Source organism: Vulpes lagopus, chromosome 6 (genome assembly GCF_018345385.1).
Source record: "Vulpes lagopus strain Blue_001 chromosome 6, ASM1834538v1, whole genome shotgun sequence".
Taxonomy (NCBI): Eukaryota; Metazoa; Chordata; class Mammalia; order Carnivora; family Canidae; genus Vulpes; species Vulpes lagopus.
The window spans coordinates 30527009-30549362 of NC_054829.1; the positions used below are offsets into that span (position 1 = coordinate 30527009).

A 22354-nucleotide genomic window follows, 5' to 3' on the forward strand; every position below is an offset into this window, starting at 1 on the left:
CAATTACTATGGGAGGAGCTTTGGAGAGAACTGTGAGTTGATCACTATTCAGTGAGAGGTAACTGATTGATATGTTCCTTTCTTTATCAACAGATGTTTGGGAATATTACATGCTGTGCAAACACACAAGCACACACTTACACATACATATACATACACTTAGAGAGATACGAAGCTGAAAGAGATTTCTGTTACCAAAAGACCTGTTAAGACATTAATGGGTTATTCTTGGAGCACATCAGGTTATGGCCTATCCGTCCTGCCATGTAGAACCTTTTCTTGTTTTTATGTGGATTTTCGCTGGGAGGGAGGGAACAGTTTTTGTTTATGTTTCTAAACCCAGTGAGGCCTTAGAATACTGTTAATAGGGTTATCTGTAACATGTTTAAATAAAAGCATTAGGGTGAAAAAAAATAGTTGCTTTGCTAGAAGATAACTAATAGATTTGGGTTTTCTTTTGTTTTTCTTCGATTTTTTAAAAGATTTTATTTATTTATTCATGAGAGACAGGGGGTGGGGGCAGAGGGAGAAGCAGGCTCCATGCAGGAAGCCTGATATGGGACTTGATCCCTGGTCTCCAGGATCACGCCCTGGGCCAAAGGGAGATGCTAAACTGTTGACTACCAGGGATCCCCCTCCTCGATTTTTTTTTTTTTTTTTTTTTTTTTTTTGAAGAAGCTTCTATTTAGTAAGAAGTTTGCTGTGACAGGTCAGGCCATGCTTAGATCCCTCTCTGAACCTTTAGGTTATTTAAAATTTCCTGTGACTTGGTGACTCTCTAAAGGCGGTCTCTGTATTTAGGCGCATGGGCTTCTTTGGGTATTCAGTTAACAAAATGCCTTTGCAAATAGAAAAAGATCTTTCTCGAAGCTTGTGTAATTTGAGAATGCTAAGAGATGAAAGCATCAGGAGTTTCTGGAGGGGACACTGGACATTGCAGCAGCCTACTAGAGAGTGGAAGTGTTAGGTAAATGGCTGTTTTCTATAATGGTTAATGGATTGACAAGGATATGTGGGCAAATGAGACAGTGACAGAGTGCTAATGCAGTAATCTTTCTTTCATGTTGATGGTGGTTTCTTCTTGAAATCTGTTGAGAAGAACAGTTATTGTGTCCCTCTGTTTGACCAAGTTAATATTCCATAGAGATAGTGGATTAGATAAAAGGATTAGGTAAAATGCACTGGCCTCAGGTTAGCTCTGTTTAGAACTAGGCTGCCTCAAGATCAGTAAACAGGCTGTCCTTTTGGACTACAGAATGAATGAACAGTGAGATAGGTCAGAATGTAGGCAACCTTTAACCTTTGTGGGCAGCTGGGAAGGATTATGGATGATATGAACCCGTACAACTTAACGCTCATTTTTATATTGGTGTCACCCGTCTTACGAAACCAAATTAAAATTAACTTTATCTCCCCCTCTCTGAGCTGAAATAGCATGTGGATCTCCCACCTCCCCCCTGCAATCTAGAGTATTTTGGGAAATGGACCTTTAATTGCCTAGGTAATAGACTATCTAAAATATTTTTTCTCCTTCTTTGGAGCCCTGCCCTATTCATCTCAGTTAGGATATAAAGTAAAAGATTCATATGAAGTGAGTTTTTAATTTGTCATTTACCCCCTCACTGTTTAGAATAAAGTCAAAGAAAAGAACTAAGAGAGAAAGTAATTCTTTATATTCATGTCCTCACTTGGCCATAAACTTAATATCACCTCTTTAGTTTTTGCTTTTTAAAAATTGAACAATCTTAAAGTTTTTTCATGGTAGTGTTTTAAATGGAGCCTGTGTGGCTCAGTTGGTTAAGCATCTGCCTTCGACTCAGATCATGATCCCAAGATCCCAGGGTCCTGGGATCAAACCCCACATCAGACTCCCAGCTCAGCAGGGAACCTGCCCCTCCCCCTCCTTGTACTCTCTCTCTCCCTCTCTCTCAGATAAAATCTTAAAAAAAAATGTGAACTTTGCTTGTGAAGTCTTCTATCACAAAAGGGAGCATAAATATTAAGTGTGAGAATTTGGTGCAATCATTTTTTCTATTATGTTTCTATGGTTTACCTATTTTTAAAGGGTTATCTGTTGCTGAACCATTCTGTTATCTAGGCCAGAAGCCTTTACTCCAGGTCAGCTCAGATTCAACACCAGATTCTCTGGATAAGAATATGCAGAGACTATTTGAAATTAGCTATCAAGATGAAAAGGAAAAGAGGGAGAAAACCCTGTACCTTCAATTCACCACTTGAGGTGAAGTTCAATTTTCTGGTTAATTCAAATAATTATAGTGTTTCTAAATTTGAATATAATTATGCACTTTGGGTTTCTTTTGGTAGTGATTGGTGTTGACACTACTTGTTCTTTGTTTTCTTGCTCATTTTTCCTTGTATCCCACAGCAAATATTTAAATATCTGTGAGAAGGCCAATCAAGACTAGCAGTGCCCCAAATTGCCCTCTTGAACACTATCTATTAGCAGGGCCTGGGAGAAGATTGGCCCTTCCAACACAGCCTTAGAAGAAGGGAGCATTTTCAACAGCTCTAATGATGTTAAACATACTGTGCATTCAGCCTGCCTGAAATAATCTGTATTTTTGCAAAGCTTATAAAAAAAAAAAAAAAAGGCAAAAGAGCTCTTTTGGCTACTGTGTATTTTAAATTAGCCCAGAACTCTGTCCCCTCTCCTGGAGGACTCTTCTTCCAGATACTCATACAACTTGTTCTCTCATTTAAGTTCTTCTCAAAAATGCCATGTTATCAGAGAGACCTTCTGTGACCAGTCTATATAAAACAGAAATAACCAACCCCCAGCACTTTCTGTACGTCCTGACCTCTTAAGTTTAATTTTCCTTTATAACTCTTATTACCATCAGACACAAATACGTATTCTTTTTTTTTAATTTTTATAAATTTATTTTTTATTGTTGTTCAATTTGCCAACATATAGAATAACACCCAGTGCTCATCCCGTCAAGTGCCCACCTCAGTGCCCGTCACCCAGTCACCCCCACACCCCGCCCACCTCCCCTTCCACCACCCCTAGTTCGTTTTCCCAGGGTTAGGAGTCTTTCATGTTCTGTCTCCCTTTCTGATATATCCCATTCATTTTTTCTCCTTTCTCCTTTATTCCCTTTCACTATTTTTTATATTCCCCAAATGAATGAGACCATGTAATGTTTTTCCTTCTCAACTGACTTACTTCATTCAGCATAATACCCTCCAGTTCCATCCCCGTCAAAGCAAATGGTGGGTATTTGTCGTTTCTAATGGCTAAGTAATATTCCATTGTATACATAGACCACATCTTCTTTATCCATTCATCTTTTGATGGACACCGAGGCTCCTTCCACAGTTTGGCTATTGTGGACATTGCTGCTGTCCACATCGGGGTGCGTATTCTTAACTTTTTTTCCCCTCTCCCCACTCTCTTCTCACATTACATGTGCGCGTAATTTCTTTCTCTCCTCACCCAGTAAAATGTAAGAAGCTTCATGAGGGCAGGGACAGCATCTTTTTTTGAACAATTCTATATTTCTTTCCTTGGAGCAGTGCCCAACACATAGTAGACATTGGATAAATATTTGTTTAATGAATAAAGGATGAACTCATTTTTATTTCAGTCTCCCACAGTCAGCAGTATCCCAGGCAGCCAACTTTTAATGCTGGAAAGGACCCAGCAGACAACCATGACATGCCATAAATGAATTCCAGGGCAGTTTTGTGATTCCAGTGTGTGTGAACACTTAAACGGTCTGACTAGACGGCAGTGGGTCAAGACCCCTGCCTTGGAAAGCATCCCAAGCTGTTCCCTTGTGATGGTTCCAAGAGGAAGAGAGGGTCAGGAATTGCCCTTATCCCTGAGGGGAAGCCTGTACATTGTATGCATTTTCTACATATTTTAGGAGCTGTCCTATTAAATCCCAGAGGCCTTAACTCTGTGGGAGTTTACTTCCTTCTAAGGCAGTCTTCTGAGTCAGCATTCTGTCTGGGAGTCCCCTTTTACCTTTTCATGACTTTCTCTGCTGAATAGCTGAGCAAATGGAAAGCACTGATCCTTACTATAAAATAGTAAACCTCTGATAAACCTAGCCTTGTTTCACTTTTTTTCCCCCACTTTTTTTTTAATACTTATTTTTTGTTTTAGTTTGAGAAAGGTATTGGGTGGGGGCCAGGGTAGCAGGACTTCTGTACAAAGTCTTAAGCCTCATTTAAACATAGAGCATGAAATGAGATGCTGAGTATAATAAATAAGGTACGTATCATATATACAAATAATCAGTGGATAGTTCTCCTATGTTTTGTCTCCCCATGTGTCTTATTTTGGGTTCAAGTTTCAGATGCACACAGTTAATTTAGAAGTGCAAGAAATACTAGAAGAGTGAGGAAATAAGATAGGGAAAGGAAGGGTGATCTAGTGAGCCAGCAACAACTGTGGGCAACTGGAGTTTGATCCTGAGAGGAGAGAATATTCAACACACACATCAAGAGTTATCCACCTGGGAACAAGGAAGCTAGAATATCGACACACTCACTTCCATCAGTCATTGGTTGGTGGTGCTTCCAAGAAGTGTTTGTTCATCAGAGCAGCCTGCGGTCTCCTAGGCCTTGATTTAGATACTGGCAGTTGGAAATCAGGTAGCATATATGAAGCAGTAAGGCTTCTTACATACTCCAGGGATATGAGCGGGGTCTCAAGGACTGAGCTATGCCATGCTTCCTGTTTTCTGCTGAAACGACACCCATTGCTTTCTCTCTGCCCCTTCCTTTCACCTTTTTCACATCATCTTCATCTTTTTTTTTTCTTTTTAAGATTGTATTTATTTATTCATGAGAGACACAGAGAGGCAGAGACATAGAGGGAGAAGCAGGCTTTCCATGGGAAACCTGATGTGGGACTTGATCCCAGGACCCTGGGACTATGCCCTGAGCCAAAGGCAGATGCTCAACCACTGAGCCACCCAGGTGCCCACTTTTTCATGTCTTTACCCAAGGTCAGCTCAATGTGCAAATCTATTCTGCTTTGCCTTTTTTTAAATCACCAGGCATCTTATTTGTCATAATGGCACCTAGTGATTTCTACTTCCTGGCATGGTAGTTGTGTACCTACATGTATATTTTCTACCTTAAGTTCCTTGGAAACCCAGGTATTACCTTACATGTCTTCATAAGTCCCAGAGTATGTGGCACATAGTGCCCAGTTAGTATGCAATCAATGAATTTTGCCCCCTAACTAGTAGGTGGTTTTGTAAACAGGTTTGAGAGGAAAGCCCTTGGGCTCCTAAATTCCAGCTTCCTAACATAAAATGAGGAAAGTGTCATAAACTACAGGGAGTTACTAGCTGAATCCTAAAGTCAGGGCAGCAAGGAAGCTTTAAAAGTGTATACTTTAGTTGTAGTAAGTATATTCACAACATAGTGTAAACCATCTCCACCATCCTTCACCAGAAGTTTTTCATTTTCCCAGACTGAAACTCCACACCCATTAAACAGCAGCTCCCCATTCCTTCTTCCCCTCAGTCCTTGGCAACTACTATTCGACTTTATGTCTTTGTGAATGTGGCTACTCTAGGTACCATATAAGTGGAATCATAGAGTATTTGTCTTTTTGTGCTTGGCTTATTTCACTTAATGTTCAAGATTCATCCATGTTGTAGCACAGGTCAGAATTTTCCTTCCTTCTAAGGCTGAATGATGTTCCATTACATGTATACACCACATTTTTAAAATCCATTCATCTGTTTATGTATACTGGTGTTGCTTCCACCTCTTGGCTAGTGTGATAATGCTGCTATGAACATAGATGTACACATATCTCATACAGATCCTCTTTTCAGTTCTTTTGAATATTTACCTAGAAGTGGAATTGCTGAATAATGTGGTACCTTTATTAATTTTTTGAGGAACTACTTACTGGTGTTTTAGGGATGAGCCACCCTAATGAGCATGAGATAGTATCTTATTGCGGTTCTGATACGCATTTCCCTAATGATTAGTGATGTTGAGCATCTTTTCATATGTTTATTGGCCATTTGTATATGACCATTGTATATTTTTTTCGTTGGAGAAATGTCTATTCAAGTCCTTTGCCCATTTTTAAAATCAAATGGGTTTTTTTGTTTTTAAAAATTTATTTATTCATGAGAGGCCGAGAGGCAGAGACATAGGCAGAGGGAGAAGCAGCGTCCCTGTGGAGATCCTGATGTGGGATTTTCCCAGGACCCCAGGATTATGCCCTGAGCCAAAGGCAGACACTCAACCACTGAGCCACCCAGGCGTCCCTAAAATCAAGTTGTTTTTTTGATGTTGTTAAGGAAATTTTTAAATTGAAGTCCTGTAGGATTTGTCTTTGGGTTTCCTTATCTTGAGGGTATTTATGTAGTGATTTGTCAGGTAACCATGAGCCAGCAGCTTAAATACTTTTAGCTCTGATCTGATTTCCACCCTTCCTTCAGAGAGTAAGCATGGTATCTTAGAATTAAGTGAGCTTCAGAGAATGTCTTAGTCTATTATGGCTGCTAGAACAAAATAGCATGGATTGGTGTCTTATAAATATAATAATTTCTTTCTCACAGTTCTGGAAGCTGGAAGTCCAAATTGAGGGTACCAGCATGGTTGGGTTCTGGTGAAGACCCTCTTCCAGGTTGCAGACTGCAGACTTCTCTCTGTGTCCTCACATAGTGGAAGGCATCTGGGACCTCTGCTGGGTCTTTCTTTAAGAGCACTAATTCTGGGACACTCGGGTGGCTCAGGGGTTTAGCGCCTGCCTTTAGCCCAGGGTGTGATCCTGGAGACCCGGGATTGAGTCCCACGTCGGGCTCCCTGCATGGAGCCTGCCTCTCCCTCTGCCTGTGTCTCTGCCTGCCTCTCTCTCTCTCTCATGAATAAATAAATTAAATCTTTAAAAAAAAAAAAGCACTAATTCTGTTCATGGACCTAATCACCCTCCAAAGGCCCCACCTCCTGATACCATTACTGAACATTAGAATTTCAACATGTATATTTGGTGGGGAACACAAGCATTCAGACAATAACAGTGAGCAGAGCAACCAGATGAGGAAATTGGACCCATTTCTTTTCTCACTGTGCCCTGGGCTAAATCACCTAACTCTGTGGATAGCATTTTCTTTATCTTTTAAACATACCTTTCTTTGCTCCTTTCTCATGTTCCTACAAGTATTTTGAAGACTGGTGAATTGATTTCTAATTATTGTAAAGTATTTACATTAGGTATGAAGTTGTGTGTATGTTGAACTTAACAGTTTTTGGAATTGTTCACAGTGTCATTTTTAAGAAAAAAAATTTCTAGAGAAAATTCATTTTTAAGAAAAAAAATTGGGATCCCTGGGTGGCGCAGCGGTTTGGCACCTGCCTTTGGCCCAGGGCGCGATCCTGGAGACCCGGGATCGAATCCCACGTTGGGCTCTCGGTGCATGGAGCCTGCTTCTCCCTCTGCCTGTGTCTCTGCCTCTCTCTCTCTCTCTCTCTGTGTGTGACTATCATAAATAAATAAAAATTAAAAAAAAAAAAGGAAAGGATAGTCCTTTAAAAAAAAAAAAGAAAAGAAAAGAAAAAAAATTTCTAGAGAAAATTACTTATTTTCTCTAGAAAATTGTAGGCCCTGATGTGCCTGGGTGGCTCAGTCAGTTAAGCATCTGACTCTTGATTTTGGCTTAGGCCATGATCTCAGGGTTGTGAGATCCAGCCACATGTGTGTGCAGTCTACTTAAGATTCTCTCTCTTTCCCTCGTCCCCTCGCCTCTCTTAAATAAAAATTTTTAAAAGGGAAAAGAAAACTGTAGGCCTTTCTTTTTCTAGGGAAATAAGATGACACCAAAAGGCAGGAAGTAGTGCTGACTTCAACTTAAAGTACACTTTTGTTAATCTTTGCAAATAAATGAGCTGTCAGGGTTACTGACTTGTTGCTGTTTGACAATGTTAGACGATGCTTTTATAAGTCCTAATTAGAATCAGTTTGGCTCAGTGTCAAATCTGAGATCAAGTAGTTCGAAGCTGCCACATAAAAGGGGATTGCTTATGCTCTTGGCACTAACTCATGGCTAGGTAGGTGATGGTTTCTTGTGCAAAGATGTCAGTTGACAGCAAGGATGCTTATACTTGCTAAAAAAAGACCTCTGGGAAGCTCCTAATTTTTTGTTCTGCATTAGATGTTTTTTTGAAAAATTGTAATAAAATATACATAACATAGCAATCACTGTGGAGACTGTATGGAGGCTCCTCAAAAAATTAAAAATAGAATTGCCATATGATCCAGTAATTCCACTACTGGGTATTTGCCCAAAGAAAATGAAAATACTAATTTGAAAAGATATATGCACCCCTGTGTTTTTTGCAGCATTATTTACAGTAGCCAAGCTATAGAAGTAACCCAGGTGTGCATCAATAGGTGAATGGGTTAAGAAGATGTGGCATATATGTGGTGTATGTAATATATATATAAGATGGAATATTGCTCAGCCATACAAGTGAATGAGATCTTGCCATTTGCAGCAATGTGCGTGAACCTACAGGGTATTAGGTTAAGTGAAATAAGTCAGATAGAGAAAGACAAATATCATAAGGTTTCACTTATATGTGTAATCTAAAAACCAAAACCAAAATCAGATACGAACTCATAAATACAGAGAACAAACTGGTGGTTGCCAGAGGGAAGGGGACTGAGGAGATGGGTGAAATAAGTGAGGGGGATTTTTTTTTTTAAAGATTTTATTTACTTTTTCTTGAGAGACTGGGAAAGTAGAGGCAGAGACACAGGCAGAGGGAGGAGCAGACGCCATGCAGGGAGCCTGATGTGGGACTCCATCCCAGGACTCCAGGATTACTTCCTGGGCCAAAGGCAGGCGCTAAACTGCTGAGCCACCAGGGCTGCCTGGTGAGGGGGATTAAAAGGCACAAACTTCTGGTTATAAATAAGTCACAGAGAGATGCAAAGTATAGCATAGGGAATATAGTCAAAAATAATGTCATGGTATATGGTGACAGATGGTAACTACACTTACGGTGAGCACTGAGTAATCTGTAGAATTGTTAAATCATTATGTTGTACACCTGAAACTAATATAGCATTGTATGTCAACTATGCTTCAGTAATAAAAATCTTAAATATATATACACATATATACACACACATAACAAAACTTCACATTATAATAATTTTTAAGTGTGTTGTTCTGTGGCATTAACTACATTTAAATTGTTGTATGGCCAACACCACCATCCAATTTCAGAACTTTTTCATCCTCCCAAACCGAAACTCCATACCCATTAAATAGCAGCTCCCAATCCTTCCTCTCCCTAATTCTTGGCAACCACCATTCTACTTTCTGTCTCTATGAATTTGACTAGGCATCTCATATAAATTGTACCATATGATATTTGTCTTTTTGTATCTAGCTTATTTCACTTAGCATAATGTATTCAAGATTCATCCATATTGTAGTATGTATCAAATTTCCTTTTTGAGGCTGAATAATAGTCCATTGTATGTACATACTACATTTTTATTTATCTGTTCATCCACTGATGGACATTTGGGTTATTTCCACGTTTTGGCTATTCTAAGTATTCTTCTATGAACATCAGTTTATAGATAGCTCAAGTTCCTGCTTTCAGTTCTTTGTCATATACCTAGGGGTGGAATTGCTGGATCATATGGTATTTCTGTGTTTAACTTTTTGAGGAGCCTCCATAATGTGTTCCTAGTGGTTGCACCATTATAAATTCCCACCAGCAATGCACAGGGATTCAATTTCACCACATCCTTGCCAATACTTATTATCTGGGGTTTTTTTTTGTTTGGTTGGATGGTTGGGGGTTTTTTGGTATTAGCCATCCCAGTGACTGTGAAGTGGTATTTCATTGTGATTTTGATTTTCATTTACCTAATAATTAGTGATGCTGGGCATCTCTACATGTGCTTATTAAGCATTTATATATTTTCTTTGGAGAAATATCTGTTCAAGTCCTTTACCTAACATTTTTTAATTAGGTTCTTTGGGTTTTTGTTGCTGAAGTTTAGCCAACAAGCTTTTTATTAAAAAAATATTTTTAAGATTTTATTTATTTATTCATGAGAGACACAGAGAGAGAAAGAGGCAGAGACACAGGCAGAGGGAGAAGCAGGCTCCATGCAGGGAGCCTGATGTGGGACTCCATCCCAGGTCTCCAGGATCACACCCTGGACTGAAGGCGGTGCTAAACCGCTGAGCCACCAGGGCTGCCCACCAATGAGCCTTTTAATTGGCAAATACTTTTAAAAAGGTATTTGCTTTGTGGTACCTTATGAATATATATATATGCCCATTTGTCTCATTTATTTTTAAAAAATCTGGGACGCCTGGGTGATTCAGTTGGTTGAGCATCTGCATTTGGCTCAGGTTGGATCCTGGGATCCTGGGATCAAGTCCTGTATCAGGCTCACTGCAGGGAGCCTGCTTCTCCCTCTGCCTATGTCTCTGCCTCTCTGTGTCTCTCATGAATAAAGAAACAAAATCTTTTAAAAAAAAAATCTTTCTCTAGATGGATAGGTAGATAGATGTAGATACTTTATATATAAATCAAGACATAAATAATGTGTGTGTGTGTGTTTTTTTTTTATCCCAACAGTATATCCTTTCAGGCTCTGATGACTTTAACCTGTACATGTGGAGAATTCCTGCAGATCCAGAAGCAGGTGAGTATATCCCTACTATGAACTTACAGCTAATGTTGGCTCTATTGACCTTTGGCATGCTGTGCCCTGAAAGGACTGATCTGTAGCAATAGAGGATATTTCTTTTAATACAGTAAGTTTATCAGAAAAGTGGCCAAGGGAAATTTAAACAAAAATTAGAAGCCAGATTTCACTATTAACCTTCATACAGACCCTTATTGACATTGTGATGCTCAGATTTTTTCTCCTAAGAACTTTTCTTAGACTTCATAGATCTTTATTATGTCCATTTCCTCTCTCCAATTTCATACCTAGAATATTTTTATCTTGGTTTTCCTTTCTTATCCATTTGCACATTCTTGTTTATTACTCTACAAAGAGTTGTTAGGTCTCTTCCTTTCCTTTGGCCTCCCTGATGATGTTAACTAAAAGGAAACTTTGTTGATGGACAGGTTCACTCCCTGGGTTTTAGCTGACCCCAGATATCAGAGAAATTTAGAAGAAATATTTCTGCATTTTTTCTAGATATATTCTGAAAACTGTCTGCAATTTTACATAAATTTGGATCTAGGCCATCTGAGCTTTCAAACAGCATGGATCATTCTTTTTTTTTTTTTTTAAGATTTTATTTATTCATGAAGAGACAGAGAGAGAGAGAGAGAGAGGCAGAGGGAGAGCAGACTCCATGCAGGGAGTCTGACCTGGGACTTGGTCCAGGGTCTCCAGGATCATGCCCTGGGCCGAAGGCAGCGCTAAACCGCTGAGCCATCCGGGCTGCCCTCATTCTTCATTCTTGATAATAGTGTCCTCACGTGCTCAGTTGAATCTTACACTGGTTGCTTCCTACTGGTAGAAAAATGTCTATTTTTTATTCTCAGGACAGCTCAATATAGCCATCTGCTCCAGGTGATACATGGCATCAAACTGGAAAATGTCCATTAGGAAAGTAATAGAGGACTATGCCAAGTGTATTACATAAAATTTGCCCAGTGCTCAGAGTTTAGGGAAATTGTTCGCTCGCTTGTTACTGAATTAACAATATTGTTCCCAAACAATATTCAAAACTGTTGAAGCCCACTTTTGACATAACTATCCTATTACTGTGGTCTGGTTACTAAGCAGTTTGCAAAAGGCCTTTTTTTCTCTTCTGGAATTTGGAAAGCATTAAGTGAATCAGCTTACCTCTGAAGCACAACCAGATGGGACAGCAGCAGTCTATCTGAACAAAAGTGGTATTCTAGCATGAGAGGTAGTTCTTTTTTTTTTTTTTTAAGATTATATTTATTTATTCATGAGGGACACAGAAAGAGAGAGAGAGGCAGAGACACAGGCAGAGGGAAAAGCAGGCTCCATGCAGGAAGCCGACGTGGGATTTGATCCCTGGACTCCAGGTTTATGCCTTAAGCCAAAGGCAGATGCTCAACCACTGAGCCACCCAGGCATCCCTGAGAGGTAGTTATGTATTAGCTTTCCCACTCCCCCAATCTTCTAGATTTATTATCTGAGAAATAATCTTTGGGCTTAATGATCTCTTTTACCTGATCTTAAAAAGCTTTAATTATTAAGTCAATGTGACTTTTAAAATAGAAAATGGATAACCCCAGGGTGCCTGGGTGGCTCAGTGATTGAGCCTCTGCCTTTGGCTCAGGTCATGGTCCCAGGGTCCTGGGATTGAGTCCTGCATCAGGCTCCCTGCAGGGCACCTGCTTCTCTGTCTACCTGTGTCTCTGCCTCTCTCTGTGTGTCTCTCATGAATAAATAAATAAAACTTTTAAAAGAAAGAAAAAAAAAAAGTAAGTGGATAGCCCTCTTTCCCTGGGGCTATTCTCTGGAATCTTTTTCATGTTTGTAAAAAGAGAGAATAAGGAAAAATTAGCAATAGTATTATAGACTTTTTACCTCTCCTAGCTCATTTTTCTTTTTTTCCTAGCTCATTTTTGTACTGATTTAAGGTTTGGGCCACATTGGGCTGACTTTTCAAGTATAGATGATTATCTGTACAGTCTTTGGGTTGGCAGGAACCTGGTAGCTGATTTAGGATTCCAATATTAAAAGTGGGAAATGGATACCTTGACTTTCCAAAGGTTTTTTAGGCAAGCTGCTTTAAAGGAATCAAGTTCTAGATTCTCAAATTCTGTATATATTCTTTTATAAAATCAGTATTCCTAAGGAAGTACCCATTCTCCTTTCCCAGTTCCCCTTTACCCTTCTTTCACTTTAAAAAAAATAAAAAACCCAGAAAACCAAAAGTACTCCATAGATTTCTAACCATTTGAACCCTAGCACATGGTGCATTGCTGTGAGATGTAAAAACCTCCAAGGTGCAAAAATATATTAAGCTGAAACCAGGGAGGGGGTAGGTAATATGGAAATATTATTTCAAGGAGGAAAAAATAACAATGTAAAATTTCTGTTAGAAAAGGAATTCAGATCCCACAGAGGATGCGGTGGGTGGCTCCTGCCACAATAACTACAAAAATGACATCACAAAAGCCATAAAGGTGTCAGAGAGCTGCGACAACAAAGTGTGCTAAAAGAGCTCAAGTTCTGAGGGAGAGCCTTCCTAGCCCAGTGGAAGGTGCTGACTGTCGTTTTTCCTAGGGGCGTCTGCACAGGCTGTAGATAGGGCTGCCACAGGCAGGCTGCTGGGGTCAGAAGAAATCAGAATTTGCAGTGGCCGTGTGAGTTGATATGACATTAGAATCTAGATATACGGGCAGCCGGGCAGCCCGGGTGGCTCAGTGGTTTAGTGCCACCTTCAGCCTAGGGCATGATCCTAGAGACCCAGGATCAAGTCCCATGTCAGCATGGAGCCTGCTCCTCCCTCTGCCTATGTCTCTGCCTCTTTCTCTCTCTGTCTCTCTCATGAATAAATAAATAAAATCTTAAAGAAAAAAAAAAGAATATAGATATACCCCCAATGACATGGTCCATCTTCCTGGTACGACATTTGCTGAGTGCTGGCGTTGTCCTGGGAGCTATGGTGCTGGGCTGGAGGGGCAGAATGCAAGGCCCACCTAAAAACAGTGTTTTGGAGACAAAATCCCCTTAATGAGAGAGGCCTGCTCCACAGATCTTTTGCCAAATTTTGAACGTGCCCAGGGAAAGGAGGATAGAGTGGAGCTTAAAATCTCCAAAAGATGGAACATTCAAAGCAGAGGACAACAGAGACTTGCCAGACTCTTCATTAAAAGCCTAAGAGACAGGGCACCTGGCCGGCTCAGTCTGTAAAGTACGCAACTCTTGATCTTGGGGTTGTGAGTTCGAGCCCCACATTGGACATAGAGAATAATTAAAAAAAAAAAAAAAAAACTCAGGAGGCTTACACTTAAGGGTGGTGCTGAACCAGAAAGACCAAGTGAACTATCCTGTCATTTCCTTGTGCTTAGGACCCAAACCCCAGTTAGAGAAAGGCACATGCCACAAGCCACCCTCAGGTCTTACCTTTGAGACATCTAAAACCAGAGGTAGATGTATTCCTACTAGCGAAGCAACCCAGTGCTGACCTAGTTCCTCATGATTAGATTGCGGATGATCAACCCCTTACCTTATTTTCTCAAGAGTACAATGGGTAAATGCCATATGGAGGAAATCAGCATTAGTCTCTGTGTTAGTTAGTCTGCTAGGGCTGCGATAGCAAAATCCCACAAAATGGGTCACTTAAACAACAGAAATGTATTTTCTCACATTCTGGAGGCTAAACAGACAAGAGCAAAGTGCTGGCAAGTTTGATTTCTCCTAAGGCCTTTATCCTTGGCCTGCAAATGACCACCTTCTCACTGTGTTCTCACATGGCCTTTTCTCTGTGCACACACATCATTGGTGTCCCTTCTGAGGACAATACCAGTCTTAGTGGATTAGAGTTCTACCCTTATAACTTCATTTAAACTTAATTACTTCTTTAAAGGCCCTATCTCCAAATATAGTCACATTGGGAATTAGGGCTTCAATATATGTACTTGAGGGAGACAATTCAGTCCATAGCAGTCTCTCTATGGTTCTTTTATACTCCATGTCTAGCATATGGTAAAATATAATGAAGCATGAAACTGTGGCCAGTAATCAAGAGGGAAAAAGATAATCAATAGAAGCCAACCCACAATATTATCCATATATTGAAGTTAACAGATAAGGACTTTAAATATTATAAATATAATAAAGAAAATAGAAAAAAAATGTAGAGAATTTCAGTGGGGAATTGGAATCTATTTAGAAAACAATCATGGGGCAGCCCTGGTGGCTCAGCAGTTTAGCGCTGCCTTCAGCCCAGGGCCTGATCCTGGAGACCTGGGATCGAGTCCCACGTCAGGCTCCCTAAAATGGAGCCTGCTTTTCCCTCTGTCTCTCTCTCTCTGTGTCTCTCATGAATAAATAAATTAAATATTGAAAAAAAAAAAAGAAAACAATCATGTAGACATTCTAAAACTGAAAACTAGGGACGCCTGGGTGGATCAGCAATTGAACCTCTGCCTTTGGCTCAGGGAGTGATCCTAGGGTCCTGGGATCGAGTCCCACATCGGGCTCCCCTTGGGGAGCCTGCTTCTCCCTCTGCCTATATCTCTGCCTCTCTCTATGTCTCTCATGAAAAATTAAATAAAATCTTTTAATAAATAAGTAAACCTGAAAACTGTATCTAAAACTAAGAATTTACTGGATGGGTTTAACCTACAGCCAACAGCTTGGTGTGTAGAAGGCAGGTCAATAAAAGATATCAAAGAACAATAAAAACAAAGAATGGAAAGAGCAGAATGGTGTGAGTCAAGTTTAACACATGATCTAGTGTATATGAAATTGAAGTCCCAGAAGGATGAGAAAATGAAGCAAAAGCAATATATGAAGAGATAACAGCTAAAGAATTTTCTAAAACAAATGAACTAGACTAATTCTCAGATTCAAGAAACTCAGTAACCACAAACAGGATAAATACAATACACTTAGACACATCATAAGCCAAATGATTAGAAACAAAAGATAATAAGAAAAAGCCCAAAAGCAGCCTGAGAAAACATACAAATTACCTATAAATGAGCAACAATAAGAGTGATGGCCAAATTATGGAAACCAGAATATAATAGAATGATATCTCTAAAGTGCTTAGAGAATTAAAACCTGCCAACCTAGAATTCTATATCGGGGGGAGATATCTACCAAAAACCTAGATTTAACAAAGACACTTTTTAAAAAGAAATTAATAGAATTTTAATGCAATCATTCAGCAGCCCTCAATGAATTAATGCATCTAAATACTGAGCAGTGACAGGTGCCAACATCTTAAAAAGGCAATTAGACATTATGTACCTCCTGATGAAAAGAACACAATACTACTAATAAGCTTGCCAAATAAAACAACTCTGAATAAAACCTCAGGCTCTAGCTTTCAGTTTTCAGGAAGCACTGAGGACAGAGGAGCATATTGTACTACATGTGAGCATATAGTCCACAAAATCCAGACTGTCAGATAGCCCATTTTCTCCAGTAAATATATTCTAATGAGAAAAGGAAAGGATGGACAAGAGGAAACCTATTGTTTAGGATGCAAAAGACCTATTAAAACAAAAACCAGGCAAAACTATTTAGGAATGCATACTTGGATGAATAAGATTATTAAAAACACAGAGAGGTGATTAATATAGAGATCAATATAATAGTTGATTTAGAGGGAGGAAAATTGGAATGAGGCACAGGGGGCATGAAAATGGCCAGAAAAAAATTCCATTTTTTGACCTGGATGTCAGTTACAAGGGTGTTCACCTTATAAAACATTTTTAAGCTCCACTTTTTGTGCTGAGTTCTGTATCTTTTTAAAATTTCTCAAAAATAAAATAAAATAAAATTTCTCAATGAAGAAGAAAAACTAATAACTAACTATGGGTCAAAGAATACGTCACAATAGGAATACAATTTTCTCAACTCAATAAAGAGGAAAACATGACATCCTGGCATTCATCCCAGGGATACTACATGGGTAGTTGGCCAGATCACTGTTCTGTAGAATTCTCTGTTCACATACCCACCCCCACAATAATTTTTTTCTTGAGTTATAACTTACATATACTAAAGTACACTTTTATTAAGGAATAACTTAAACCTCTGCCAGGATGTCCACCACGATAAAGTGCTTGTTGCTCCAGGGTAACTCCAGTGATTAGAAAGTTCTTCCATAAGTCTTACTGTGTTTCCCAGTAGTTAAGTGCTGGCTTACTGAGAATGGCCCCTCTTCCTCTTCATAGCCTTTTGCTCATTTGAAGGTAGTTCTCATGTCTCCTTTTAGATTTTTTCTCTAGAGATAGCACCACCCCCACGTCAATTTAGCAGTTCCTAAACAAAATGATGTTAGTTTCTTTTCTGTACTGATTTCTCTCCTCCAGGTTTGTTCTACCCTTGTTTAAGGATTAACTGAATAAGCTCAACATATAGTACAGTCTGGCTAGACCAGAGAAAATCTTGGCTCCCTGATATTAAGTATGCTACAAAGTGTTTCAGGAAATACACTCGGGATCATATAACCTGTTTCTGGAGGCTACAGAACCCATGATCTGCTCATACTTAAAAGTTGGCTAGGAGCCCCATGGTTTTCACATGGGCTGTGGTTGGTCCTGGATCCCCATTCTTTACTTGATGCTTGGGTTTCTTTGTACACAAGACAAGAACAGGACCTTGTGATTATCTTTCTTGTTGGATTCACTAACTGGTAATTGAAGGGTTTGTTTTCTCTGTATTACCCTTCAACATTGCATCATCACTCTATCACAGTAAGTCTGTCCCCTTGATCATCATCTTGTTCTGCAGGTAACTAAGCACCTTTTTGGATTATTTTTCATAAACCTTGGCTTGTTTGGGGAATTCAACCTTCCTGCCACTTTTCTTTTTTTTTTTCCTGCCACTTTTCTGAAAACCCACTCACATTCTTTTCTTTTCCCTTGTTCATATATGTTTCCTTTTTCTTTGTTCCTTTTATTCTTTTTTCATAACCTTCACTATTTTTATAATTAAGTATTCCTGGGCAGCCCCGGTGGCGCAGCGGTTTGGCGCCGCCTACAGCCTGGGGTGTGATCCTGGGGTCCCAGGATCGAGTCCCACATCGGGCTCCCTGCATGGAGCCTGCTTCTCCCTCTGCCTGTGTCTCTGCCTCTTTCTCTCTGTGTCCATGAATAAATGAATAAAATCTTAAAAAAAAATAAATAATTAAGTATTCCTTGTTATCAAAATAAAACAGGTACATAATTTTTAAATCAAATTCATATTGCAAAATTTAGTTTTTAAAAATATAACAATTCCTTTCTCTTCCTGAAACTCATGATATTTTTGAATTTTCAATTTTGGACATTCTCTATTGACTTTCTCCTCTTGAGATCAGCTACCTTTCCAGAATGGGACTCTTTGATATAGTGTCTGTAGGCTATTTGCCTGGCAGTTGAGCCATGATTCTAAAAGCCAAATAGGGGAATAGAGCTGTGAATCTCACAGATTTGTACACAAGTTTTTGTTTAGTCCCATTCTCCACTGCACCTGGTGTCTCCAGTCCAAAACCTCTTTAGGTCAACTTCAGCTGGCAACCCCTAGGTTTCTGCCTATATGGGGAATGGGCCATATGTGTTCAGAGAAGTATAATGGCATTACTACTCTTTATACAGGCTTTCAATTCCTCCTGGTTAGGGCCCTACCCTTAAACCTGTCTTCGAGGATACTTAGCACTTCTCATTTTTATATGTAACACCTCTCTCTCTCTCTCTCTCTCTCTCTCCCTCTCTATATATAAGATTTTATTTATTTATTCATGAGAGACACAGAAAGAGAGGTAGAGAGAGGCACAGGGAGAGGGAGAAGCAGGCTCCATGCAGGGAGTCCAATGTGGGACTCCAGAATCACGCCTCAGGCCGAAGGCAGACGCTAAACCACTGAGCCACCCAGAGATCCCTACCTTTATATATTTAAATATTGGCAAATAATTCATAATTTTAAAAATATTCAGCAATATTTAGCAAGCCAAACGTGAGGACTAGAGGTGACCCTTGGGTTCTAGCTCTGAATGCTTAGATGATGAAAAGTTTTAGGGGAAATTCCAACTCTAACATATTCCTCTCTTATTTAAACAAAATATGGAGTAAGGTTTGAGTTCACTCTTTCGATGCATGCCAGTTGAACAGAAGATACTAAGGCAGGCTAATTTTTTTTAATTTTTTTAAATTTATTTATGATAGTCACACACAGAGAGAGAGAGAGGCAGAGACATAGGCAGAGGGAGAAGCAGGCTCCATGCACCGGGAGCCCGACGTGGGATTCGATCCCCGGTCTCCAGGATCGCGCCCTGGGCCAAAGGCAGGCACCAAACCGCTGCGCCACCCAGGGATCCCACTAAGGCAGGCTAATATGGGGAAGCTGCCTTGCTGTTATATGCCTTAATGATATGACAAGCCATCAGCATTTATTGCATGCCTGCTGTGTGCTTTACAGTGCATATCAAATGCTGAGAGAACTAGATGGAGACCAGTCCTAAGTGTGAGCCAAAAGCAAGGGCATCATTTTTGTCTCCACTCCTTTTCAGAAAGACCCAAAAATCACTGGGGAACTCCAGTTCCAAACTCCAAAGAGATGAAATGTATTTATTTTGTAAACAGTATGGACTTAACAAATCGGCTAAGTAATTTGCATAGTGCTTCATAGTAGGCTGAGGAAATCATTTTGAGAGGTGAAACCTACTACCTACCATAAAATTTGCTACCTAGCAAGATTAGGCTCAGTTTTGTAATTGATGCCAAATAATCATTTTCTGAAAACCTCTCAAAATTAAAGAAACTGAACTGAGAATTTTGCTGTGGCAAAGAAAAAGCCCATCAGAACGTTTTATACCTCTGAAGTATGTAGGAAGAGCATCTGTCTTAATGTAGTGCTTCTGAAGATAAAATAAACATACCAGCAGTTATGTATAGAGCCAGTGGTATATTCGAAAGAGCATTAGGCATAAAGTCATACCTGGATTCAAGTCCAGTTCTGCCACTAACTAGCTGATTGAGTGATTCTAGGCAGGTTACATAACAGCAATTGTCTGAGCTTTAGTTTCTTCTGTAAAAATCCTTCCCCTCCCAACGCCCCATATCACGAAATGATTTAACAGTTGTGGGAGCTTTCTGAAAACCGTGTTTTCAAATGTAAGACATTAGTGCTATGTATAGTAAGATCAGCATCCACAGATCCATAATTTCCCAATCATTTGTTCCCTAAGAACTTAGGTATGGTAGTAATGTATTTGGCAGCGTTTGGTAGAGATGGATGTCTCTGGAAAATCTTCATATTGCCTTCTCTTCCCTTCCTCTATTCTTGTTGGAAAGGGCTTAGGGTTTTCACAGATAAAGTTGCTTCCCTTGAGATATGCCTCTATGCTAAGACCTTACTATTTATGGAAAGAAGCATAATGTAATAGAGTTGGTAGGCCTGCATTAAACTCCTGATCCATTTGTCTTCTAGTTTTGGCTTTGGAAAAATTGTTTAATCTTGCCAAACTTATTTCTTCATCTGTAAAACAAGAACATTAGCAATATAAACAATAGAACCATACTAATAATATCTACCTTCTTAGGGATGTTGTTGAGGGTATTCAGTAGCTTCTCTACAATAATTGTTATTCTTTGTGAAGAAAGCTTTCTTCCTTTTAACTTTTCTCTGAAAAACTCCTTAGAATCCAAGACATTGTCTTCCTCTGGTGTCCTCATGAATGGCTGGTTGAATTGTTCTTGCATGAAGGCTGCTCTTGACTCATCAGTAGTTAGAAGGGGGAAAGTTTTGTGACAGATTTTTCCCTGAATAGAGGGGAAAAACATGCAGTTTCACTGCCTAGTCACTGTAGCCACCCCTACTGCCAGCAGGCCAATGGAGTAGGCTGGAAACAACTATAAATGCATTTTCACAGGCCTTATGTGTACGCATGTTCCATCTCTCCTCCTTTTTCTAGACATGCCTTCACTCTCAGTGGATTGGGCCTGGGCATCTACATTGTCCTCCTGTGTAACTGGAAGGACAGCTATTTTTAATTGGTCACAAGTAGTTGGTTGCAAACACATGTGAAGTACAGATGATGAAAGAAGAACTGATTTAATTGACTTTTTTGTGCAATTAAGCATTGCTGTCTTTGGAGTTCTTTGAGCTTTACTGACAGCATTGGCTATCCCCATCTGACTTTTTTTTTTTTTTTTTTTAACTCTTAGGTGGTTATGTGATCCCCAAGAGGCAGCCACTGCTCTCTGTATTATCAGTACTCTAATTTAATTCTTACGGTTTGAAACTTAGAGACCCAGGGAATGTTTGGTCCAGTGAATTACTGAGTTTATTTGGACAACTCTTTGAGATATAGTAAGGAAAATAAGTAGTCCCTTGTCCCTCAGAGCAGTAACCCCTTAATTCTACCAGTGGTTTTAGGAATGAAATAGATTAATTGCTTCAACAGGTACCTGCCAGATCTCATTTTGGTAGATAATAGCTTTCGCCTTCACTTTCAAGCCTTGTCCAGAGAAAATGATGGGGGAATTTACTTCAATTTGTTCACTTAGTATCCTAACAAAAGACATACAAAGTCCTATGGGTGACTGAAAGAATCAATATTTTCTTGCTCTCTAAGAACTTCTAGTCTAAGAAAGATGAGAAAAGGATGTGTGTGTGTGCGCACATGCTAAATTTAAAAGTTTATTCCAGAGCCCATAGAAAAAAGATAATTAAGGAAGGCTTAAACAGATTTTGGGGATCAGTGAAGTTTTCATGGAATTAGCATTTCAGAGGACCGTGAAGCGTAGGTAGGATTTTAGCCCCTTTATTTCTCTGCTCTTATTATAGTAAAAATGCTATAAAAGAGACATCCAATTTTGATAGAAGGAAGATGGAGAAACACTTGAATGATCCACACATTGGATGATGGAGCTCACTGAAGGAAATTGGGTTTTGTCCAGTCTGCTTATATTTTATAGTTAGATACTCTCACATCTTTTCATTTATCAAACATTTATTGAAAACTTACTCCATGCTAGGCACTATTCTAGAGCCTTGGGACATATAGCAAAGGAACAAAGACCCCTGCCATCATTGAGCTTACATTCTATTAAGAGAAGCATATAATAAACAACAGACACAAATAATTATATGTAAAAGGTTAGAAGCACTATAGGAAAAAAAAATAAGAGTGGAATAAGGAGGATAGGAAATGGTATTGGGGGGTCAGAGAAATGCAAGTTTTTAGATCATTCAGTATGGATCTCTTTGAGATCACATTTGAGCAAAAGCTCAGTGGTAAGGGAGTTAACGATGCAAAAATCTGGGGGAAGAAAATTTTAGGTAGAACCAGTACAAAGTTCTTAAGTGAAAGTGTGCCTAGTGTGTTTGAGAAACAGGGAAATCAATGTGTTGAAGCAGAGTAAGGAAGGGGGGAATAGTAGGGGTAAGTGGAACACAGGGTTGTCCCTGTAGGCTGTTAACTGTGGGTAAAATGAGGGAGCCATTAGGGACTTCTGAGCAGAGGAGTGACATGATCTAACTTATTTTAACAGCATCACACTGGCTGCGGAGTGGAAGATAGATGGTGGAAGTAGGGTGCCAAAGATAGGAATGAGGAGAACTAACTAATAGGAGTCTCCCATAGTACAGACAAGTGGTGACGGTGGGTCAAACGAAGGTAGAGGTTTCAGTCTAGATGTATTTTTTTTCAGTCTAGAT

General features: G+C 39.5%; 1 protein-coding gene across 2 annotated transcripts in view; it reads left to right on the forward strand.

Moving 5' to 3' along the window:
* The window catches only part of DCAF5 (DDB1 and CUL4 associated factor 5), a 100946-nt gene that overhangs the window by 62832 nt on the left and 15760 nt on the right, over positions 1 to 22354 (forward strand). For both annotated transcript variants that reach the window (XM_041758120.1, XM_041758121.1), the window contains exon 7: positions 10612 to 10678. In XM_041758120.1, coding sequence (XP_041614054.1) covers positions 10612 to 10678 — 67 coding nt within the window. The remainder of the gene's footprint in view (positions 1 to 10611; positions 10679 to 22354) is intronic.